The 26,014-nt window shown below is 40.4% G+C and overlaps 1 protein-coding gene across 1 annotated transcript; it reads right to left on the bottom strand.

Annotated features, from left to right (window-relative positions):
• Positions 1-179: 179 nt before the first annotated feature.
• On the bottom strand, positions 180-24,341 carry quo (quattro). Its single transcript, XM_031747804.2, has 24 exons — positions 23,884-24,341; positions 15,559-15,756; positions 13,570-15,118; positions 12,440-12,616; positions 11,892-12,015; positions 10,891-10,984; positions 10,552-10,638; positions 10,353-10,469; positions 9,369-9,467; positions 9,131-9,279; positions 7,396-7,534; positions 7,129-7,251; positions 6,787-6,984; positions 5,740-6,677; positions 5,303-5,552; positions 4,880-4,969; positions 3,912-4,136; positions 3,098-3,268; positions 2,296-2,473; positions 1,977-2,093; positions 1,654-1,908; positions 927-1,174; positions 671-728; positions 180-520 (listed from the first exon to the last, which is right to left on the bottom strand). The coding sequence occupies exons 1-23, from the start codon at positions 23,884-23,886 to the stop codon at positions 690-692; spliced, it is 5,568 nt and encodes a 1,855-aa protein (XP_031603664.2). The 5' UTR covers positions 23,887-24,341; the 3' UTR covers positions 180-520; positions 671-689.
• Positions 24,342-26,014: the final 1,673 nt, after the last annotated feature.

Raw genomic sequence — 26,014 nt, 5'->3', positions numbered from 1 at the left:
GCTACGCAAAAGCAAACAGGCAACATCACTGTTTATATTGTGTATTTCAGTATGAAGCCATGTAACAATATCTTCAGTATCATGTTAAATTATAAAAAACTGTTAAAAGAAAAAGTAAATGATTTGTTTTCAGAAGAAATGAGTAGTGCCGAGGCTTCAATCATTTGTACAACATTTGGCAATATGTTATGTTTTTATTTAACAATGATAAAATCCACATTTCAGAGTACACAATAATTTCACGTTGTATTATGAATAGCAAGTACACATAGACTGCAGCTTAAGATATAAAACTAACCTAATACATAGTGCAAAAAAAGCCACGTATTTCAAAATGACATTAATCACCATTTATAGTGAGAATAAAACACAGATGATTTCTTGATCTACGGTTTTAGTGGTGATATCAAAAGAAGCTTTATTTACAGAGTTGTATAACATTACAGTAACAGCTGGAATAAAGTGATGTCTGCTTTGGTAGCGGGCACAAACAGACTCTTGTCGCAGGCTGCTTAGACATCTGCAGAAAAATGAAGAAACAAAGAAGAAATTTAAAAAAAAATGCTTTTCACAATAGAACAGTGGATTATTCACATGCCTCCCTTTCATTAGTGTTACATGCAACATTAAAAGATATAGGTGATGTAAAACTGCATTACTTTTACTATACCTTATATATATCTTAGCGCTCAAACATCAGTGGACTTTCCAAAAGCGGTGCTCTGTACCTGAGAGATAATAATTAAAAAGGAATATTGATCACAATAGAAGATTCATTACTGACTTTCAAAACCACACATGTAAGCTACAAAGCAGCTTACAGGCAGAAATGAGAGTGACTTCACTGAGTGGTGAATACATCTGTGAGTGATTTATGACCATGTTGGTTTTAACCAAATGACCTTTTACTCAGATTTGTACTGCACCTTGCTGCCGGGCAGATTCTTGCTCTGATCTTTTGGTTTGTGCTTGGGTTTGGGTGGAACTGGTGGCTGGGTTTTTTTCGTGGTTCCTGCAAGAATGCTGGAAGCCTCAGTTGGCTGAGCAATCACTGACTCCTTAACAGTGATTACGGGGGAGTGGTCCTCCACCTCTCCTCCGATAGCAGAGTGGTAGCTGTGACTGGAACTGCTGAAGCCGCTTACGCTCTCGCCTGATGACTCCGAGCTGTCCACTGAAACAAAGAAAAGTTTCTTTGTTAACATGGTACGTGCATGATTGGTTGAACTGAGGAATGATCCAAGTCTGCCATCAGTTATGTCAAGGGACAAGTTTCTCCCGCTACTACATAGTGGTGAGAGAAAGTTCCTAAATATAGCCGACAGCTGAGGGCCAAACAGCTTTTTAGGAATTAGCTTTGCTATTGAAATACCTTTGGCTCTCCTGAAGAAAGTGTGCCCTGATCTCTGACCTTTGGCCCCATAGCTTGTAGAGGAAATTCTCTGAGGCTTGAAACACAATACCCTGATATCTGTAAACCTGTTCAGGGGTCATCAGAAACACTCTCATAGCAATAGGAAGTTTTGGGGTACATCAAGGTATATACTTTCCTTCTGGTTCATTTAAAAATACCCTCTTCATTTGACTGGTTATTGGACTTTGTGTAACAAAAATGTATCACATACTTTTTACTCTCATCAAAGTTTCACTCACACAATAAATGCTGACTTCCACTCTCATGGTCAAGATCGTCCTCCTCCAGGGCTCCTGGAGGCGATGCATATCGTCCAAGGACCCCTGCAGTCACCTTCTGCTTTGGTCCACACAAGTACCCCACAGGGGAGAGGGAGCCCCGTCCAGAGGACGAGGAGGAAGAAGAGCTGCTCCTTGAACCGGCGGACTTTGGCCGCCCTCCTGGAAGCTCGTCCCGTGAGGCACATGATCCCACAGAGAACAGGCCTCTGTTTTCTGCAACAAGAAAGAGTGTAAGGGTCTGAGAAAAGTCACAGATTTATTTAAAAACATCAAATACTCACCTCTCCCCATCAGCACATAGTCGATGGCTCGATCATTGATAGCTGCCTCACTGGGCTGAATGTCCATAAAAGGCTTGTTTCCAATTCCCAGAAACACTCGCTCCTGCAAACGAACCTCTAAAAAACAACATGTGAAATCATTTGTGTAATTCTCAAATGTTACATTCATTCACTAATTGTGCAGCTAGATATGCTGTGCTGGGTTTTTTTTTTCTTTAATGAAATGAGTCCTCCAAAGACTCAGCTAAATGCATTTACATGCGTGCTGCGAAGTACTCATGAAGTGTAATTGGTGTGTGTTTATATGTAGGTGCTATACCTCTGTTGTGTATAGCCTGTTCCCAGAGTATCCGTTCCAGGTCCCTGGCCCAGGCCTCCTTCACTTCACGGCTGGCTGCTTGCAGAGTGTATGTGTCCTGACTTTTCCTCTTTCTGAACCAGATCTCAAAACACAAACCGGTGTCACCGGTGTTTTGTGTCATCCCTATGTCAGAGGTCTGAATACAGAGAAAGATAATGGGTTTGTGTTAAATTATAGGTTTTTGTAAATACAGCAAGCAGTTTGGTACGTTTGTAAAACCACAGGCAAATATCCAAGTCCTCCTGTGGAGTATCTGTGTGCCAGACAGGACTTAAAATAAAGAGCTGAGTTGTGTTAAAATAGTGACTCTTAAGTAAGGGTACTTGCAAATTTTCACAGAAGGACTGTTTTTATAAGTTGCAGCTCAAAGTTTTTGGGTATATTAAAACATATTATTGAATTATTCAGAAAAACTTAGTCAAAATATTATGACTGCTAATAGTTTTTGATATATACTACTGAGTATAATTCTATATTATGTGTCAAATTGGATGAAGGTAAAGGCCAAGCTGGTTTGTGTGTGTTGCATCAAGTCTTCCCCTGCATGTATGCAATGAAGAAAATTCCCTGAGTCATGACACCAAATGGAAAAGCGGTCACTATAACAGTCGTTTGCAGTTTGCAATAAGTAATTTTCTAGCGAATTGTTATAAAGGGGAAGTTTCTTGAATGAACTTTCATTTGCTGTGATGAATCACAGAAAAATTGTGAATTTGAAACTTTTTACATGCGTGCGTGTGTGTTTTCGCAGTACATGTACCTTGAATGACTGTTTGTAGATGTATGTGTCATTTCCAATGTCAGTCTTTCTTGTCTTGCTAAAGAGGATGAGTTCTTGAAAAAGAAAAATGTGACGGAAACATTTTTTCTTCCTAAAAGTTACCAAAAACTCATCCTGACGAATCAGCTGCCCTTGCTCCTTTAGATTAACCTGTAGTACACAAGAAAGTTATTAAGTGTGGCTCAGTAGGGTCATTTGCAGTGCTGTAGTCAGCAAAAATGCAAAAAACCACATTCTAAATGTACAATGTTTTATCATATCAATATCAGCCTTATAAATTCAGCTAAAGAACATTTCAAATAAATATAAGCAGCAAACCAGAATCTGAACTTTTTAATTATTTTTGACATGAGAGAGGCCATCAAATTCACAAAATAACCCACAAAATTCCTGTGAATATTCACCCCCTCTATCTGGGCTCTCAGATAATGGAGCTCCAGACCACCACGTCCTCCACACACACACCACCTCAGTTTGGATTCCTTTGAATGAGGCTAATAAATTCTCCTTGTTAATCATATCCTTGCGTCTTCTATGCCTGTTCAGTCTTAACAGTGCTATTGCACAAAACCAAGAAATGATGAATATTTCTGAGTATTTACATTGACCTGCCTGTACCTGTTTCCCTACTTTGCTGCTTACATTCCATAGACGTTGCACAACAGCATGACAAACCAGTGTACATTCAAACTATATTTTGTATTATGCATATAAACTTAAAAACCTCACATCTTCTAATCATGATAATCAAATTACACAGAACTAAAGTTAAAGCTACTAGAGTCCTTCTTACATCACAGTGGTGAATGGCATCCATGGCCAGCAAGTTGTTGCCATGGCGAAGCTGGAAGTGGATGACCTCAAGGGCTGCCTTTAGCTCGGCTATCTCTCTGATTTGTCCCGGATCGCACTCCCTCACCATGTCCTGCAGCAGCAAGCTGTACTTACTAATGCGCTGCACAGGCTTCAACAGGTACGACCATAAGTCCATTTTATCCCCCAGCTTCAGCTGCTTTTGCTGGTAGGAGAAAAGAGGAAACAAAGGAGTATTGTTAGAAAAGGTCTGGTGAATATCTGTAAAGGCTAAAAAAAGGTGTATGACATGGTTAAAATCATGCGTGTGTATGGTGGGACATTGGATGAGTGAGATTAGAAGAACATTTTTTGAATAAATGCCTTTTAGAATGGCAAAATCTGTCAGCTTCACCAACATAGCTATTAAAGGAATTCTCATAAAATCCTTATTACAGGATTTGTAATAACTATATTACGCTACAAACTTTTAATGTGGTGCAGTCAACACCTTTATTAAATTTAAATATGACTTAAATATGACTACATGTGAACTTCGCGCTCCTGATTACATCACTTCGTGCAAGTCCCATTCAGTCCACTAGCAATACAATACAATATTGCAATGTACTTGGAATTTCAGCATTGCCTTGGAGGAAGGATTTGTCATCTCTTCTCCAAATTTAGACAAATTTAGGGTCTACGTTTTGACACGTCTTCTGCTCTAATTACATATGCACGACTGCAAGTGGTCAGAATGAGGCATCTACTGGGCAATTTGAAAAAAACTAAATACAAATACAAAAAATAAATAAAATCCAAAAACAATAGCACTATGGGAGGTCCAGAGGTATACAAAGAGATGTTTTTATTCCTGAAACAACAGCGGTTTTTGATAGCATCCTATCTCACCAAAGCGGCTACATATCTGTGGCATCCTGGAGAGAAGGTCCATGTTTGTGATCTCACCTTGAAAAAGGCCTGCCCGTGATTGATGAGGAGACTGTCAGACTGGGGCTTGTTCTTGCTGTAAAGGGCATACAAGGCAAAGCTTTCTCTCTAAAATGGAAAATAAATGCAGACGATTAGTCGGGACTCTGTCACAACATCACGAGCAGTGTACCATAATTCCAGTAAATTTTTCTCTTGGAAGCTAAAAACACCGGCATACAGTCAGGACACATTTGAAAGCACTTTTATTACACATCAACCGGGAAATTACTTGGTATATGAAAACCGTGAAGTAGTGCTCAACATTAAACAGCTGCCAAAACTTACACCGATGGTGTCATGGAAAAACTAATGATTTAATGATTCAAGAAACAGTGTGTGTATATATATAGATATATATAATATTTTTCTTAAAGCTAGACTTTCACAAAAGGCACCTACGTGACGTAGAAAGCAGCGTCCTATTCTGAAGGGTTCATTCACACAGCCCTCCAGCTCATTCAGGAAGTAATGTCGGTGGAAGTCGTGGAGCTTTTCTAAGTTACCAAAGATGCTCCCCCTCTGGCCCCTGAGATCCTGAGGGACATCTGCCCTCTCCAGCTCAGGGAAGTAGTGCTCTCGAACATAACCCAGAGCCTTCACATACTCCCTCTCTGTGGACAGTAGCTCCACCATGATCCTCCGTACTTTTCTGTTCCACATGCAGGAAATGAAACCTAGGTGAGCTCAGTTTTACATTGTGTGTGCGTGGGTAGCATTTCTCCATACAACATTATTGCTTACTGGGGAACATTTGGGTAAAACATTTTAATATAGTTTGCCATATGTTGGACAGCATCTTGCTCTAGATTACAGGTGAGGGAGAGGGTGTTACTTACAAAACATTGCAGCCATTGATTTCTGTTGGTGTGAGTAATGTCTCTGGAGTCCTGACATCTTCAGGGTCCCGGGTGGAGTCTATACATCCTTCACCCTTCCCTTCATTGCTGTCTCTTGGCGATTTGCTGATCAGGTTTCCTGGCCGTAGTCTCTTGTTATGGGGAAAAGGCCGATTTTGGATGGACTGCTGATTTTGTTCCAGTGACTGTGTCCTACTATGACAGTGCTTGTGACTCACATTTAAAGGTGAAAAGCCAGGAATGCTCGTCAGATAAGAGCAGACATGTGAGCCTTCGCTTAGGGATCGACTCAAAGGTTGGTGTGAAGGAAAGTCCTCACTCCCTTTTGTTGAGTTTACGTCTCTTAGATCTGTCTCACTGTGATGCTCTCTTGGCCTCAACTTGCTCTCTTGGCGGGAGTCAGTGTTTAGAGAGAAATCAGAAGTATTTTCCCCATTTTTATCAGGTATTTCTGGTAAATGCAGCTCTTTAGACTCTTTGTTTTTGCTCTCTTTGAAGTCGTTGCAGTTGAGGCGCGCAACACTGGTGCTAAGCTGTGGGGTCAAGGAATGTTCTGCCTCTGCTATCACACTCCCTTTCCCCTCTTTCTCCATTTCTCCATGTTCCCCTGGAGACTTTGCAGCTGTGGTCTTCTGGATCTGGTTCTTATCTATGTTTTTTTTCTTCTTCTGCATCTCCTTAAGATGCTGCCTGACTTCTCGGCACTGGGCCCAAGCTGCATTCCACACTCTCATTGCTGCTGAAGCCCCTGATCCCAAGGCGCAGGCTTTAGCTTTCACAGCCTGGAAGTGAGGGGTGGAGAATTCACCACCTAATCTCTGCTCATACATTTGGAGTGTACTTAAAGTCTGAGCTGGGTAACACCCCTGCTCTACCTGCTCCAAAGAATGACTGCATTCTTTGGCTAGGGCAGATGCCTAGACAGAGAGAGTGAGTGAAAGGAAATGGAAAGTAATCAGTAAAAATATTTACAAGAGGAAAAAAGATGTTAATAAAAATTGTCAGGAGCCATGACAAAATACAAACCTTTTCACAAAAGGCGTAAACGTGCACAAGCGCGTCCAGTTCTTTGTATCTCTGTTCTGCACGCAGCATGAAGTCTTCTACATTAGATCTGAAAGTGTTGACGAGAGTTTGAAAAACATCTCTTGCAGGGCTGCTGTCGCTGGACTCAAAAACAGCCTCTGCCTCTGCAGCTAGGATCAAGGCGTTCTGCTGTTTTTCCTGTGATAAATATTAAAATGTTATGTGAAATCAATTTCCTTCCGCTTCTGCAGTTTACTGATATCACTGATATCAACTATGAACAGCCAAATGAGGGCAAGTTTTCTTATCTCTAATTTCTTTGCCGTTACATAGGGGTGATACCTTAGACTGAGTAAGAAACACGTGGAAGTGCTCCAAATCCTTTTCAGTGCACGCCTGGGTATCATCAGTTGGGTAAGAGTCCTTCAGTCTCTGTTCACCTTCTGTGTTGAACCACATCCCAGCCTACAAGACACAAAGCCCTGGTTATGCAGTTACACTTTGTACATGTGGCTACCAGCTGTGAGTTTATTATTACATAACTTTTAGATGTTTAAACACATATTGTAGATTCTAATATTGTAAACAGACTAAGATTACTAGACGTACCGTGCTGATTTTGGCCTCCATCTCTCGAAGCCTGAAAAGGAACTCCAGCTGTTGCAGGGACTCGTTTGATCTCATCACCAGTGTGTGGAGCTTCTCCTCCACTTGGTTATAGAGACTTGTCACAGACTCCAAAGCGTCTCTGCAACACGAGGAGAAAACATTTAACACTGACTGTGAGGTTGTATTTGTCACGCAGGGGGTGAAATGGCTTTTTAATCAGAATCATGCCTGACAGTTTTTGACAGCCATCATGTGACACTGTCCTTGTTTTATTGTTTTAATTGCAAACCCAATTCTGAAACTGTTTTAACACTGCATAAAATGTAAATAAAAACAGAGTGCAATGATTTGCCAACCTCATATTTGACCCAGAATAGAACTCAGAAAAATGTTTACTCCCAGTCTAGGAAAAAAAGCAAGGTCGTTTTGAATTTGATGGCAGCAACATAAGAACGGGCCATGTTTAAAACTGGGTAACATCCTCTCTTCTTTTAACAACAGTCTGTAAACATCTGGGAACATCAAACTGAGGACACCAGCTGCTGGACTTTTGGGAGAGGAATGTTGACCCATTCTTATCTGATATAAAATACTTGGTTGCACAACAGTCCTCGATCTTCTTTATCGCATTTTTCATTTTATAAAGCTCCAAATGTTTACAGCCGGCAGAAAGGCTGAACTGCAGGCAGCGCTCTTCTACAATGACAGACATGCAGCAAGCAGTTTTTGCATTGTCTTGCTAAAATACAAAAGGCCTTCCCTGAAAAAGACTTACTTATTCTTTGTTGCTCTAATACATGTGCATACCTTTCAGCGTGGATGGTGATATAGATGTGCTGTCTCAACGTTTGCTTTTCTGTTTGTTTTAGATGGGTCACTGCTATTGAATTCAAAACGTTCAATACGCATCTCAGTTCAAACATTTCATGTTTTCTGTGTTCTCTTGCGAATAAAATATGACTTTATGAGATTTTCAAAATCACCAGTTTTTTGGAATTTGTTCATATAAAAGAAGCACGCTATAAAAAATTTCCAAACTAAAAAGTATTTTAAAAGACAATAATCCTGTTTTGCCACAGCTATTTTTATGAGTTTAGTGGTAGCTGCACATCTCTTATTGGGCCTTTAAGTTAAGACAAATAAAATCTGTTTGCTCTTTAATTCTAGTTTAAAACCACAAATAAGATTCGTGCAGTTTTTACTGGGGTGTGTTTTTTATTTTTTTTAACCAGGCAAAAAGCAATTAAAATGAATAAGTTTGATAGTCATTATTCTATGATTTATGGTAACATTTCATGGATAACTTACTATGCCTCCTGCTGGTAAGTAAAATAAATGAAACTAATTGTTAATATAAACAATATTTTACAGCCACCCACACAGCATGCAGATGTTATTTGTTTTCACTTAGTTGGAATAATTACAGTAGAGATATTCCCAGGACTGTGTAGGCATCTACAAATTGTCATTAATTTACTTCTATCTCACATGCCTGTCGTTTTTTTTCCCATTAGGGAGGAGAAATCCTACATATTATCATTCCTATTAGTAAAATTTGGTGATTCCCAGGATGGCTTCCCCCATTACCCTTCCAAATGTAATGGACTCTACAAAGAAATTTGCCTAGTATGGCAAGTGCAAATAAAATAGCCCTTAGATTCTCTATAGCATGTTATATAGATTAATACAAATTAAACAAGAAGAACATCATTGAGTGACAAATCATATCTGACACCTGTAGTCCTCAGACTGTGGAAATCTGAACTCTTCTTTCTTCATCCTGGCCAGAAAAGCCCCTCCTTCCCTTTGCAAAGTCACCAGTCTAGCATCTTCCAGCATCTCTTTCATTGAAATCCTCTGCTCTTCAATGCATTGCTGCACTTCCTGTTTTATGCACAAAACAAAGCCAAAATGTGAGCATGTGGAGATTACACTAATTTAATAACAATACAGTATAAACATAAATATGTTACCTGAGCTGTGTCCATTTGGTTTCTGTTATCCACCCTCTTAATGGCCTTTTGCAACAAACTGTCAGCCCCTCGCAGGTCAGTCATAAATGAAACCAGCCTCTGAAATGAAACATGTTCCACTGTATTGAACTGAGAAGCTTTTTGGAAGAGGCAGCACCGTGTGGAAGCAAAAGGAGACAAACTGAGTTTATTTTTTTAAAATCTGCAGACACTGGAGACTAATATCAGTGTGCTGCTGGTTAATTTAGACACTTTCAACTATCCGTACAATATTACTGTAGGGTGCATGACTAGAGCATCAACTCTAATATCTCGCATTATAATAATTTTTCTACTTATATAAGAAACTTTAAGCTTCCACCAGCCTACTGATCTAAAACAAATATTAAATGTTTTGCATGTGTTTAATAGTCCACATTGTGGTTTAATGCTGTATTACTTTAACATTCAATTTGCTCTAAGTATTAGATTTTTAAAGAAATATAAATGGTTTCAAAATAATGGTATTTAAAAGAATATCTATAACTATCTACAGGCAGTTCAGTTCTTTATTTATTCACTAGTATAATGAAATATTATGTAATTTATGGTATTGTATATGCTACACGAAGGAACTGACCTGTGTGTTAAAGCAGAATGGCCTTGGTTGTGACTCAGTGATTGGTGTTGCATAACCAGGATAAAATATCTGTCCCTACTTAATGTGAACAATTAACATTATAATAAATAATCAAATTCATCATTCAGATAAGACTTTACCCTTTCCCATGTGACCACACCCTTCCTGCACTCAAAGTAAAGCACATCAGATATCATGCATGCTCCGGGTGGTTGGCTGGGTGGGCGCCTAATTTCCACTGTGTTGAATTATGGTTGAACAACTTTAGTCACCAGAGACCACGCCACAGGTTTTCAGAGTGAAGTAGTTAGGATTCAATACCACCAGTAGAGCAGCTGTGTAGACTTAGCGTGCATTTTTAGTACCTGACGGAACTGCAGCCACTCGGTGTGACTGTAAGTGAAGGTACCTCCAAAATCAGAGGTTAGCTGGGAAGCTTCCACTGTCTTGTTTAGGGCTTTCATAGTGGTCACCAAATCCATCTAAGAGACAAAGGCAAAGACTTCGTGAATAAAAGTTACACTTTTATACTGAATAGGGACATGAAATGTTTTGATGTCTGACCTGCAGACCAGGCTGTTTTTCGGGGCGTGGACAAGTGTCTTTATCCATCAGCATGACGATACTGTGGACAGCATGGAGAGCTTGCTCCTGAAGCAGAAAGAGAACAGGTTAGGGGAAGGCTGCTGAGGGTTATTAAGTGGTACATGTCTATGTATCCTGCCTTTTTTTTCTCACTTACGGTAAAACCTTAATGACCACAGACCTACAGTGCAATTTGTACTGTACACAAGGCCAGTAAACTACACCCCCAGGCCTGTTTTTTCCAGTAAACCAAACACTCCCCATAATCTTTGCATCAACTTTTATTCTGGCATGTGCATGCAGGATTACTGTTTTAACCTGGGCCATCAATAGAGCCTTGTAGAGGTGAAGAGGGGGCGGCTTCTTCCTGGCATTGATGACCAAAGTCATTCCCAGCTCTCGAACATCTTTCCTACGAAAACATTAATTCATGTTAGAGCACATTAGGAACCCAAATACAGTATTTCATCACACTGCTCTTTTAGCAATAAAGACCAGATTTAAGAGCTTTGGGGCTTTAATTAATCCACATCTCAGATTTACCTTAACCTCTTCATCTGACACCCACATACACTTTTTTTTTCAAAGACCTTATTTTTACATCTTAAACTTTTTCACAAATTCACAAAAAAAAAACAAAGAAAAAAGAAACCTCTTCTTCGCTTATCCCTATGTGAGCCTACATCAAGCATGACTGTTATTTCTGTCAATGCGCTGCATACCAGACAGCTGGCAGCGAGCCTGGCTGCAGACTGTTGTGGCGTGACTCTTTGCTGGGGACAGCACAAGGTCAGCTTTCTGGTAGAACAGCTTTTTGCATCAAAATCTTTGTTAAATTCTCAGTTAGTGTAAACAAATAAGCTAATTTGCCCGTTACTAGACCAGTAACATGGCTAATGTTTATTGGCCACCGGTCAGTAAACATTAGCCATGTTACTGCCAAATGATCTTAAGGTGCTATATGCAGAGGTCAAATCAGTGCTATATTAGTTGTAGAACTGTAGCTATACAAACTAATTACCCATAGGAGAACAGTTGGTGTGGATATGAGGTCATGCATAATAATATTCACAGCTTCCTTCTGACCACTGGAAATATTGAAACTGATATGCTGCTGCCCTCTAGTGGTGGGATCTTTTTATAACATAATAATCACAGGAGCTAAATGAAAAGCCAGCAAGCATTTTCTTCTTCTAGCCCACTGAAGACACCAGCTTCCTGTATTATGTAAAGCTCAACCTCCTCTCTCAGAGGTTTGTTAACTGCAGAAATGTTATCTTTTTTCTCTAGAGATACATCTAAGTCCTTCAGCACTGTACCTTGGTATAGAATGTAAGTAGAGCAGTAATTCGCAAATGCTCTGTGCTGACACAAGAGGGGACGTCCAACCCATCCTCTCACCATGGACCTCCACAACCGCCCTGCCAGTCTTGTCCCTGCTGCCTGTGGATGGACATGACGGAGAAGATGCTTATAATAAATCCATGAAGTGGTAAAAAAAAATTTATATGAATTTTCAGTCACAGGAATTCAGGGCTACATTAAATTTAACCTTTTATGTTTAACACTGAAAACAAAGGCATTAGTCGCTTCCACTGAGCTTTTTGAGGCACATCTTAAAATTACACAAAAGCCGCTGATGTCATACTCTGCTCAAATAAGTTTCGTCTGAATCAAAGCTGTTTTCAACCTCTTAAAATGCTAAGTCGTCATGTTCTGTGCAGTATTTCATTTTTAGGTATAAAAAAAAAGACATTTGAAGCATATTGTAACATGTACCGTATGCCAGAAATGGTTATTTTGCAGTGAAAAATCACATTGCAAAATAATCTATTCTCATGCCATACACTAATAAGTGCAAAATTACCTGGTAAACACACGATCCCCAGTTCAAGCAAGCCACTGATCCTCCTGAAAGCTGACTCTTCAGTTTGCGAGGGATGCTGAGTGTCAGAAGAGGATATGCTTTCTGTCTTTAAGTTGTGGAGTTTGGTACCCGGTCCCTCTGCAGTGGACAAAGCCTCACTTCTGTTCGGCTGGGAATCTGACAAAGCAAAAAATATATTTATATATTTCGAATGTTTTATAAATGTGACAACTCAAAACATGATCTTTGGCAGCAAGCAAGAAAAATGATCATATATTTTTAATTATCCATCAGTCGGTTTTTATTGAGGGACTTTATTCTAAGACAGTGCGACGCCTTCCTGTAAACCATCAGCTTCATTTTCTGTCCAGTAACCTTTGCCCTTTTATAACAACAGCAATTAATAATTTTCAGGGCCATAACTTTAACATGTTAAAAGTTACACAGCTGCACAGACATTCACAGACCACTTCTAAATACTGGACATGGTCTTTATAACAAAACACAGCGGCGGTCTGACTACTAAATCTTGCTTTTACTAGTTGGCCTCCTCTTGGAGCTAACAAGGCCTCATCTGTCCTCTCTCTCTTTGCCACTTTAACAGCCCGTGACAAGCATGTCTCCAGTCAAGATCTCAACTTGCCCCTCTGAGGGCTTGCGGGCACATGCCACTGGGTGCAGAGGATAGAGAAACTGCCTTCTTGCACGTTATGCTGTCTCTCTACATTACAAGAATGCTCTGCTTTTTTCTTTTTACCCAGTGGGTTCAGGTCGTCTCTTTCACTGGGGTGCAGCATGCTATTTCCTTTCACTCCCTTGATAATGGGAATGACATAAATGTGGCTGTACTGCCAGAGAACCCAGACAGCATTGGGAGAATCCCTAGAGGAAGATCATACTCAAACCTGATCTTTAACCTTTGAACCCTCTTTTAAAGAGCCTTTGCGAACTGTGACCTTCACTGGAGCACATTCCTTCAAACACGCGAGGTCACAGCGGCGTTTCACTCCGTCTATTAAGCTCAAATGTTCCGAGCCCCTTTGAACGGGGAGCAACCGATCATTTTAATGGCTGTGTGCACACAGTAATAACAATGTGGTTGAGTCGCATGAATGTTATCCCTCACTTACCTTTTTTTAGACACTTCTCTGTTTCCAGTTTCAGAGTTTCCTCATCAAGTTGAACTTCTTTCTTACAGTGCATTAAGTTCGTGACTGTTTCAGGGCAAATATCACTATGGCTCCTGTTGTTGAGCTTATAGAGAAGTGGCCTCCCTGTAGGAGTTTCTGAGACAGCGGACAAAGACCTCACTTTAACTTTGTGTTTGCCTGATGGTTTCACATCCTTCCCCCTCTGGTGCGACTCCAGGTCACCATCAGGGGTCCCCGAGGACACATCTGATACTGGGTGCATAAAAGCACTATGTCCTGATGGGTGGGAAATAAGTTTTGTCTGAACTCTCTGACTTTGGCTCAAACCAGGGGTTGATTTCAAAATTATGGGCGACTCCTTCATGAGGTTTTCCGGCTCACATTTACTAGAAAGGTGGGGCTTAAAGTTTGCTGGTGTTGGCTCATGGCAGCGTTTGCAAGGGAAGGGCTCATTACCAAACACAGGTTCCTTAGAGTGGTTACAATCGTTTCCTACTTGGTCTTTTTGAGCACCAATTTTAGCCTTAGATTTTAACTCCCCATCTTCAGTCAGGCCGACCTCCTCCAAGGCAGCCAGGAGGTCGACACTCCCTTTCTCAAAAGGCACTGGATTTGTCAGTGCCGCCAGGTATGAATCTCTGTACCTGCACTTCAAGTCTTCATCAGTGAGTTCCTGCCCCAGATTCTCCTGGCTGCATGGTGTAAAACGCTCCTCTGTATATTGAAGCGTGCGTCCGCAAGGAACGCTATTCCCAAGCGGTACAGGTGGGGGTGGTCTGACAGGTTTGAACAAAACTGAATTGGTTGGATTTGGAAGCCTGTCTCTCTGTTTATCCACAAGCTCTTTCCCTTTGTCGATATCCACCAGGTCTACATAATCACCCTCAATCTCTTGATAGTTATGACTGTCCCAGGTATTAGGAGAAACCCAACCCACCGGCTTGATTAATGGTTTGGAGCAGGATTTCGGGGCCCCTCTTTTATCTTCCATTTTGACAAGTTTGGAAGAACAGGCTGCGGGTCTTAAAGATGCTGACATCCTGTCATTTGCTGAAAGAATCGTGGCTTCAACTGGTAGGGTGGAGGAGTTGAAGTGGACGGGAACTGAAATCTGCTTTGGCTCAGGGCGAGATTTCTGACAGGTGGGCATGATCTTAGGCTTGTCTAAAAACTCCGGGATCGCGATTTTGGCCCACGGCAACTTAATTACACCTTGGTCCGTGCAAAGCAAACACCGTGACAAAGGAGTTCCGTCACGTCCTTCGTTGATGTCCCGCAGCCAGTCTTCGGTGAAGATGCAGGGATAAGACGTTTCAGGGATGGGGGTCTCCTCCACTTCTCGACACCCTTCCTCCAGAAGACATTTGAGGACGATGCGTGCCGCTTGTTCCCCAAAAGGCTCCACTTGAAGATAGAAGTCTCCAGGACGCAACAGCAAGGGGTTAACGGGCGCTAACTGGATGACCGTTTTGTCATGGAGACACAGAGGCCAGCCCTCACAGCGGAAAACCACATCAGAGTATCCAGCCTAGGAAAAAATCAAATAAGGTTTCTTACAATGCAGTTTTGTTTTTAAATTACTGTCTACTTAATTCACTGCATTGCTGTATTGATTGTTTGGTTCTGTGTTTCCTGCTTATAAGTTTGGACATCTACAGTAAATCTTCTGATCATACTGTAAAACTGAATTTACCACTGGTGTAATTTGAGGCATTTATATTCGTGTGGGCATTTGATGCTCTGAATGAGCCAAAGTTTTCTATACAAAACAAAACAATATCTACAGTATGCTGTAGCTTATAAATCACAAATTTTATTAATCATTTCTATACAGTGAAAGAGACGTTTGCAGCAGCGCAAGTTTGCAGGGTAGTCTTTATCACTTGGACAGCTGACACTATTTGAACCCCTCAACCTTTTAACATATGGAAGATTTCACAAAGACACAAAGATTTGATTTCTACTCACACATGCTGCCTGTTGGACACTTTCCAGCACATGTTTGGAAGGAATTAGGAAGTCCAGTAAACACTGCAGAGCATCACCGTGATAACGTTCCTCAATAGTGCGAAACAGCTGGCAGAGGACGATGGGCGCTGTGGCCTCAAACGGTGGGAAGAGGGCCGACAGCACACTCTGGATGGACGAGTCCAGAGACTCTGGGTTCTGTAGGAGAAAAAGAGATGAAGGGCAGTCAGATGAAGTTTGGACATCTACAGTAATGCAGATGTCACTCAGTCTGTCACTGTGGATTCGATTTTTATCCAAGTTTCTGGTATTTTCAGCCTTTTCACAAATATTCCTATTTTGAGTTCCACGTGTGGAAAACGGGTACACCATGACTATGAATTACAAACTATGTTTATTTAGACACGACTTTCTTCAAATAAGGTATTTGAAAGGAAAAAGTCTCAAAAGCCAAAACAGGTCGACAATAATTGCTGTGCAAATGCCAAATTACGAGACAGATGATTTTCCAGACCTGCTCACCTTCACTGTGCTGGGTTTGAAATCAGTTTAAAAAGTTTTTGCTGTCATAAAGAAGCAGATATATTATTTTCTTTATGAGTTCACTGTTGGGTCAGTGAATTCTTATTCAGTCTACTTGGATGATTAAAGGCAAGATCAGCACAGAAGAAAGCATGAGCAAGCCTGTTCAAAAGGATTTCAATTTTATTATGGAGATAATTAAGTCTGTCCTGTATGAGTATGTGCAACTTGTTTCATGTCTAGCCAGGATACACTTCATTTGAGCTGGTATATTAGCAGCAGACCTGGGTCGGCATCTGATGTAATTGAAAATGACAAAGAAGCATATGGTTTCATAAAGATGCCACTGCATATGACACCATCTTATGTCAGAAGGTAAAGTAGCAGCCTGTAGGCAGACGTCTGCTTTTAGTAATCTTGCGAATGCTTGCATGGGCATTCTACTAGGACCAGCTGTGCCACAAGTGAAGTCCATCTAAGCACATGGAAACTATTCAGATGAAAAGATAATGTCTTCAAAGCAGTTTGGGTGCACCAACCGGACTATAAGCGCGGTTTTGAGGTGGTGATGACTTGAGACGTGAGGCCTGTCAACATGACTTAGTACAGTCAAGTATTTTAACACAGTGTTTGGTACTGCAGATATTCTACTGTTGGTTTGATGTATAGTACACCAGCTGCATGAAAATGAATCCAGAGTTTTGTACATTTACATGTAGCACAATATATAAATAAAGTAAAACAAGTTTGAAAAAGAAAATACTATTATTATATATTATATATTATTATATTATGCTATTATTATTATATACAGAGCAGCTAAGGCTGATCACCTGGTCCTAAACCAGAGTACTGGACAAAACTGAAGTTCCTCTAGCATGTGATAAAAGGTGCAGCAATGTGAACCTCTATGAGATGAAAGAAGAAAAGTCATGTGATTGCCAAATTCTTGGGAATCATCGAGGGAACACTTTGGATACACTGACATATGCATCTGACTGAAAAATGAGAACTTCAAAAGTGAAAACCACTTGGGGATTGATTTCCACATTGCTAACTTGGCTGGAAACCCCATTTCCTTACATGAAATACAATGTAATATTTTTATAGTGTCTCAAGATTATTAAATATAGTGCTCTTCACAGTCTTATCTCATGGCAGATAGAGGTGAAATGTACAATTATTCTTCTATCCTGATATCCTTGAACCAAATCAATGTTTCGTAATGAAAAGGAAAGCCATAATATTCATACCGAGTTGATGTTTGAATATAAGGACTTGACACTTCTTTTGAATCTGGATAGATCTCAGTCGCTAATCACAGCAGGTATGTTATTCACACAATCACTTGTCAGTAGCCTGCTGTGTTAATCTCCCAGCCTACAAAGGACTCTGTTTTTTAGCCCCTTCCTCATTTAGGTTGATGGCCTGACCAAGACCAGAGCGGCTCAGTGTAAACACAAGTGCAGGAGCTTCAAAGACCTCACACTGGTTTACACTGGGACCATTTGGCAGATGCAGATACTTGCGAGCAACTTGGACATTAAACATGCAAAACAAATGTCATAAAATTCCAGCTGTTTATAATCCATTTGGTATTTCAGTAAATCTTTCAACTCTGTTTAGTCTTTGCATTCACAAAACAGGATTGCACATACATAGTGAATACAAAGTGACTGAAATGTCTGTGAAATGAGCTAATGTTGATCTGCTGGACTCATGACAAGATTTTTGGATGTAAATCAATACCAATATTTGATCATTCACAGTGCTCTGAGTCTATGGACCCTTTGCATTCCCTAAGTAGAAAAGAATGCTTTTCTGATTGTGCACATCTGTCACAACAGATCACGAAATGGAGACCAGAATACCTCTTAGGAAGGCTCTTAAATGGTAATGCATCACAGCTGTTTTAGACTGACTGCATCCACTACTGTATTTCTGTTAGTTAACAGTAAACCTGTGGTCATGTCTAATAAAGCACGGTCTGTGAACTTAATTTGCAGAGTTGAGGACTTCAGGTTCCCAGGGAGTGCTTTATTTGAATTGCTTCAGTTTTGCATGTGTGCTCTTTCTTATGTAGATGACAGATTTCAGGTTATATTCCACAAATTTAATAGAGCTCATCCACTGTTGTGTAATGCAACTTTAAATCATTTCCTCACTGCAACTGAATCATTCCAAGTCCCTTCTGTTGAACTGAGAAATAAACCTCTGTTTTTGTTAACACTAGCTAAAAAAGAAAACTTCCCTGACTGGAAGTCATCTCTATGGGTGGTTTGGCTAGCAATATTTGCATGAGAGAGACAATTTTAAGATTTACTAAGCATAGCTCAGCTGGAACCAGTTCAGACTGGCTAGCGAGTCAAATCACTTCTACTGCTGTGTTGCTCCTACTGGTATGTGTGCCTACCAGTGCCAGAAAATGTTCTAAACAGGTCTGCACTGTGAAAGATTCAGCATTAATATCTGTCAAACAAAGCAAAATGTGTCTGTGTGTGGTATTGGAAAACATTTTTTCAAAATCGTAATAAATCATAATGAAGTCATAATCGTAAGTTGCAGTCACTTTTTTAATATAATGATAGTAAACAACCATCAATCCATGCATCCAAAGGTGTGATGGGTCAAACCTCAATAGAGGGACAGCCATTCATTTTCTATGTTGCACCAGCTGACTAAATTGCATTATTGAACATGCTTGTGTATCTGTTGCTTTAGTTTACATAGAAGCCAGTTTTCAGCTACACTGCTTTTAATCAACATCCTCATGTTTCGGGTTTATTTTCTACTGTCTCTTTCCTGTTTAGTACGCTCTTTGTGTCACCTTCCTGGCATTACAATAGACTCATATCTGTTCCTTCAGTCTGTTTTAAATATCCAGGCAGAGTCACTTTCATGCATCATTATGGCATTTTTCTTTCTCTCCACCATCTATCAATGTGCAGTAACCAGCTCATATGACCATAAAGCGTCTTTGCTTTTCCACCAAGATAGATTTTATTTCCAGAATCAGCCAGTGAGGGGTATTCAGTCAAGCTTAAATCCTGAACTTTCATTTTGAGATTGTTGTTTTTGGTCCGTGGCCAGCTGAAAACATTCCAACACTGCCTCTCCTGCATTTTCTAGACAAGGGGATTTCCTATCTTGCGATAATTGTCCGTTGCAGCCTGCGATTTAACTCTAGAAAGAGCTTCAGTCTACAACAAAGGTCATTGTTTGACCTGAGCTGACCTAACCACATGGACAAGAGGCATTTGTTATAAAGGTTAGCTCTTTCTTTGTCTTGTCTACTGCCCCTTAGGAGTTTTTTTTTCAGTGTTTTGTATAGAGAATGGCAAGCATTATGGCAGGTTTCACCATATTGCCTCAGGCTGGGGTTAACAAAAGTCTTGATCGAGAACTGAGCTACTGCATAAACAAGCTGTCAAGGTGAGTACTGCACTGTCATCAGCTATATGGGTCAAAAGATGTAATTGTGATGGAGATTAACCTTTGCTAAACTGGCGCAGCTTTTGATGCGACATGTTGAAAGAGTTTGGTTTATGTTTCGTTTCTGACTGTTCATCACATTTTCTTGAACTCCTCGTAAGAGATAGGCCATCACTGCACCTCCAGGGTAAACCCAAAACATAACCAAAAGTGACAGTTAAGACTGGCCAGTATTTCCTGACAACTGCCTGAATTCTGCACGTTTAGTCTTGCACCTGAGAGCCTCGGATGACACACCACCAACTCAGCCTTGAGAAAAGACAAAAACAGCGCGGACACAGCAGGCCGAGCGCCCGCGACATGTCAACTGAAGAAATGTTGTCATGGAAAGAAAAAAACAGCACATAGTAGAGTTGAAGTGAGTCAGCTTCATATGCAGGTGTCATCTTCCTTTCTCTTTATTTCACGGTTCAAAAACAATTGCATTTTGCAGTGTACGCTTTACTCTGACTAGTTTCACACGGAACCCGAAATAAAAACGATTTTTTGACTTGGAGCCATCATCATCATCAAAATGAGTGTTAGTCATGTCATAATGAAAAGCATATTCCCAGTGTCTCTGGGTTACTCCCCCTCCTTTTCTACTATTTCCTTCTGTCTGTTTGGTGATGGGACAGAACTGCCTCTGTGCGTGCTCCAAGCCTTTCTAACTCAGCAGAGGGGCTCTCACGGATAAGCCATCTTAAAGCCTTTTAAGATGAAAAATCCCATATGAGACAAAATTACTACATCACTTTGTTTCTTCCGCTAAGATTAATGTAGAGTCCCATAAATACATTTGTTCATTTTGTAGTTCACAAAGACTGTATCAGATTTCCAGTTCTTACTCATGGTACTGTAGTATTGAACACTGACAAGTTTCCACAGAACGTGGATGAGCTTTCACAGATTATCCATTAATTGAACCTTAATCTGTAAATAATATAAGAAAGAACAAGTCCAACAGCTTATAACTTGGAAGTTTCAAAACAGCACTGCTGCAGGCCGTCATGCTGAAAATATTTGCTTATATCGTAGGACAATGAACCAAGTGTGTTTGAATCCTACGTAAATCTATGCTGTCATCTCTTCTGAAATCACAAATCTGACTCACGGCAGCGTTTCAAAATCCTTATCTGATCTAAGGATAAACCTGGATGCTTTAAAGTGCACCATATAACATAGTTTCTCTTTTTCTTTCATGCCACCACAAGATCAGACAGCACAGACTTCCCATGATCAGTAAAGACATACAGCAGTGACGGCCCTGTGTAAAAACAAGTAAACCAAAAAATATATCTATGATTGAAAGGTTCACACAGGGACTTCTTTTCTGGCACAATGTCACCACAGCTGATTCATTCATGAACCGCTCCCATTTAACATGACTAAACAAAACCTTCTGGATCTGAGCCTTCTTCCCGAAGCCGGATCCTGGCTTCAAAATATCGAACATAAAATTCAACTTATTTAGTATTTAGACAATGCAACACAACATACTGGCTCCCAGTGTGGAAAAGGTACTTGTACTGTTAGAAGAAGTGTTGTAAAATGTATTAAGCCATATGACAATTTGGATTTCTATGTCTGTGAGCTTGCGTATTAGGAGTGCACTAAGCAGTAACATCTGCTGCTCTTCATTCTTGCAAGGTAATATGAGGGTCTTCTGCGAGTTCAAAGAAATGCATGTCAAACAGAGGAAGTGCAATCTGTGTTTTTTTTTTCTATACCGTTAACAAAGTGCATTTAAAATTAATTCATGCAACTGGAAAGCCACAGTTTGGAAAGGAAATGGCAATGTTGCAAAAACAAACTTTTCTAGAGACAATGCGTGATGAAAGCGGGCCTGCGAACAGCCGAGGCACCGACATTTCTCCTTGAACACTTGGCTGGGGCTCTGTTTTGGAAATACAAGTGCAAAGCCTCTGTTGCATCTGACCCACTTTTGTGATACAGAGATAATAGACACACTGACAATTCAGTCCACAGCTTCACGACAACTCTCAGAGCCTTGACGTGCTGACTGAGGCAAAGTGAAATCTGTTTGGATCATACAGTTCCAAATGGCAGATGTCTGTGATTATCCATAATTTCTTCATAAATCAAATGAGTTCATTTTCCCAGTCAGCCTCAGCAGAGACTTGGCAAAAATTAAAATCAAGTGGAGCATTGTGCAGTATTAGCTAAATTAATAGGGGGGGAGTGACCCAGGAAATCCAGGTCCAGTTTTCTGCCAATCAATCAAAATCTGGACACTCTCGCACCGCATTTCCCCAGGGTTTGAGATGATGTACATGCATGTGGCACTCTGATAAATCAGCACTTTTGAGTATCCTGAAAATCTGAAAGTTGTGGATATATTATATAGACTTACACGCCTGGAGCAGATCCAGTAACTTGTGGTTGTTTATTTTGCCAAACCAACAGTGAATAAACACCAAATTCTGCAGTTTCCTGTAGGTTTATGGAACCTTGCAATGAGCATCATTCATTGCACTGTTATATTTTAATAGTCCACAATGGAACTATTTCCTTCCAGTATAAATGCCCTCGTGAGTATTTGATCGGTTTAACGCCCCAAACATAAAAAAACATAAGAACTCAGATAAATCAATTGTCTCTACCAGCACAGCAGACAACTAAAGCAACTATATTAATAAAATATTTAGTGAAGAAAGACATAATTATTTTTCTCTTGTGAAAGCTAAACCTGTCATTGTTTGCTTGTTCTTGTTAGCTAATCTTCTGCAACTGTTACTGTTTTGTAGAAAGTCTGCTCGCCTGCTGCCTCTAAATATGTTTTTATAAGACGAGAGCGAGTCCAAAGCCTGAGTAGAATTCTCATGTGCACTTTCATAATTTGCATATATTTTAAATACAATTTTATCGCTTCAACTGACAATTGAAAATATTGTCTGTCCCGCAGTAGGTAACTGTGTTTACTGTACACTAAAGAAACACATAACACATGATTCTGTGAGGCCTCAAGAGGAAAGTTCTTGACCTTGATAGTTAATAAGTGACTCTTGGTTGTGCTTTTCATGAGTAACTAAATGCAAATGCAATGCACACCAGCATGCCATGAGTTGGGCTTTTGTGATATTGTAGAGAGTTTAAACACAATAGGTCTTGCACAGTGCAGCAGTCTAATAAGTGAGACGCTGCAGGCTCATGGCATCAGTCAGGCATTAAGTAAAACAAACAGTTACGTCTGTGAAAGCTGGTCAAACTAGCGCTGCAGTGGAAGTGAAGTGGGGGCAAAGTACAGTGGTGGCCGCCATTCGCAGTCAAGTTTGTACTTCTTTAAACATCCTTCCTTCCTGCTGTAAAGCTATCACTTACGCTTGGACAGATGTTATGGGTCAGACTGATTTCCATGTAAGAAATAAAAGTATATTCCATAAATATAAAGGATAAATGTGAGATTGACTAAATATATTCCAGGTTACCAAAAAAAAGCCATGCTCCAAGCAAGCATTTAGGGATTTTTCTTTCCTTTTTTAAAACAAATTTTATAGCAACAGCAATATGTAAATAAAAGTTCAAAGAAACCACATCCTCCCACAAATCCACCATCAGTGTTCCCCATCTTGTGGCTTACTCATCGTAATTAAGTACATTCTGTTGTGACTGGGATTAGATTAGTCCCCTCCTTTCTTTAAAAGCTCTACGGTTTGAACTTTTTAAAGAGCCGACCGCTGAACTGGAGAATTCCATTTTGTGCGCATGCAAAGCAGTAAAATAATTTATACATCGAAACACTCTCCACTCACTCAAGTATGCGTGCCATCCGCATCAATTAAGTCCGAATCAAAGGACTTAAGGATGCGAGACAAACGACAATGCGCCTCTCTCTGTCACTCTCTCTTTGTTGGTGTGCACACACTTAAAAAGCTTGAGATGCTGTTGGCTGTTGATGTGAAACGGTCCCACCAACTGTGCTCAGGATTACAAAAAGCTTTGGAGAGAGCACTCACATGGGGTTTTGTACTCCCTTTGTGTGTTACAAAGATATGGTTTCATAAAAGACGAGAGCAAGAAGTGTGCATCATTACCGTGCACAGAACTCTCCAACTAGAAAACAAAAGTTGAAAGAAGGTAAAATGATGCCCTGCGTGTAAACTAATGTATCAGGCTTCCAGTAGCCCACACACACATTCACACACACGTACACATAGCTGGCAAAGTCACAGAAAGAAATTCACTTGTTCGCTTGTCCAGACCAGAAACCACACTCTGAGTTACTGGGTCAGTGGAGCAGTTTAAATCTTAAACCAGAAAGTAACAATGGACAATAAGGATACCCAGGAGGGAAACTTGGTGTTACTTTACCATGTTTGCAGGAGCTTCTCCTCTACAAAGCAGAAGGTTTTGTCATGTTTTGGTCCCGATAATCCTCTCCAGACAGCCTCCTTTGGCTTTGTGCAGAAGGACTTGCCATGTTTAGTTCATCAGCAGTAGAAGTTGGCTGAAGTACATCCACATGACAGTGAGTTGCCTTGTTTGAAAAGTAAGTAAAGTCAGTTCCATTCTTCGCAGACCTTCCCCAAGTCTGAGTGTGTGGCACAGAGAGACGCAAATTGTTGAGCTGCCCGTTGATTCTTTTTCTCTTCTTTTAAGTCTGTTTCGCTTCTACGGCTACTCTGAGTGTTTGGGAGTGAGACAGAGAAAGAGAGAGAGAGAGAGATCGAAGTAGAGGGTGTCTGTGAGGGGGTGGAGAAAAGCATTCCCTTTCAGAGGAAAACCCCCTCGAGGCTATTCAGAGTTTCTTTGCTCTTTCTCAAACACTCAGGTTTTTTTCTCTTTTTTCACACAACCAAGCACACCCACAGACACAATGTGTCACAAACGGAGACACAAAGCGTTCAGGAAAACATTTACTGAATGTACAGTATCTGCTAATGAATTTTAAAGTTTGAGCCATCCCACTTCCTACTCTGTCATGCACATAAACATACGCACAGATACTAGCACATTTTTATGACCCAGAATCGGAGAGCTGCAGAAATCCAGCCCCCTCGTCTTTGGCCCCTTCCTTTCTATTTTAACCACTGGGAGCTTTTAGGAGACTAAGTCTGTCTTTCACCTTTCTTCTGTCCCTCCCTGACTTACACTGTCTCCTCCAGGCTTTCTCATTTCCTTTCTTCCTCAATTGTCTTCTGTCAGACTGCCCAGTGTTTAACCCATATCAAAGGAAAATGGAGAGCAGGAGGGATTCTCTGCAGAGGTCCAAACCGAGAAGCAGCAGGCATGTGAAGGGTTCGGCTATACCTCTGCTTTAGGTCTGAGGAATGTAATACTACACCCTCCGCACTACATTGTACATCTGGAATCAGAAGATGTATTCTGTCTGAAACTCTGGACCTGCTGTACGACTGAGAAATTTCTTGAGAAAAAAATGAAAGGAAACTGTTTATTTCTGCCGGCTGAAGGCCAGGGAGAGCATGTGAGTGTGGTGGTTTGTGCAAGTACCTCACAGCTGGCCTTGACCACTGTCTGTTTATTCATCGAGATTCCAGACATTACATGAATATCTGCTTCATATGAAGAAGAGGTAGAATATATTTCTTTTAATCAAGTGTTCAGGTGAAGTTGTAGCTGCAATTATGAAAGCAAAGGCTCTCTCCAGCTCTCTCTGTGGTGTGGTTTTCCATTCTGTAGAAACTGCAGTCGCCTAAACATTCCTCACATGTTTTTCTTTCATAAAGAGAAAGCCATGCTAATTTGTCTTTCACTCTAAACCACAAAAAACTATGTTGGCAACATTTACGATTCCATTCTAGCCTCATTGCTCCGTTCTCTTCCACTTCCCTGTTTTCTTCCCAGAGATTTTGAGTTGAATGATCAAGAACAATATGCAAATGGTGTAACAGAATCTTTCAGAAGAAACAAGGAAATCTACCAAAGTACCTGGAGGATAAGTGTGTCTGGACCTGTAAGAACTAAATGTAGGCAAATTGCAACACCTGACATCTGCTCTAGCAAATTTCTACACACAACATGCACAAAGACTAACAAACCTATGACTATAGTTGTAGTCAGAAGTTTACATCTACTCATCATGGACTTAAATGTCATGGTAATTTGGGATTTTTAATGATTGCTTTTCTTAATTTTCTTTCTTAATTACTCACTCTTCTTGGCAGAATTGGTAGAGCTCAATTAAATTGGATGGTTGGTTTCCTGGCATGAACCTGGCTTTTAAGCTTAATCCATATATTTCAGAGGGGTAGAGGTTCAGTCTTTGGATAGACCTTTCAGAAGCTTTTTGTTTGCCTGCTTTATCGCTTCCAAAACCAGGTTTGATGTGTATTCGGGATCATTATCCTGCTGGAACACTCATTTGTGTCCAAGTTTCAACTATCTAGTTCGTTTGAGGTGAAGTTGAATAGTTTGAAGGTAGTATCCTTCTTCATTATTCTATCCACTTTGTGCAGTGTACCAATACCAGTGGTAACAAAAC

This window comes from Oreochromis aureus, linkage group 5 (assembly GCF_013358895.1).
Source record: "Oreochromis aureus strain Israel breed Guangdong linkage group 5, ZZ_aureus, whole genome shotgun sequence".
Classification (NCBI taxonomy): domain Eukaryota; kingdom Metazoa; phylum Chordata; class Actinopteri; order Cichliformes; family Cichlidae; genus Oreochromis; species Oreochromis aureus.
Note: the sequence above shows the minus strand (reverse complement) of the source record. Positions and strands in the feature narration are given on the sequence as shown.

Bases quoted from the DNA above. Each gene is read 5' to 3' on its own strand.
- quo (XM_031747804.2), bottom strand. The intron at 15,119-15,558 runs GTGAGTAGAAAT...ATTTTTTCCTAG, and splicing joins GTGTCCAACAGGCAGCATGT to GCTGGATACTCTGATGTGGT. The intron at 2,094-2,295 runs GTATAGCACCTA...GTTGTTTTTTAG, and splicing joins ACAGGCTATACACAACAGAG to AGGTTCGTTTGCAGGAGCGA.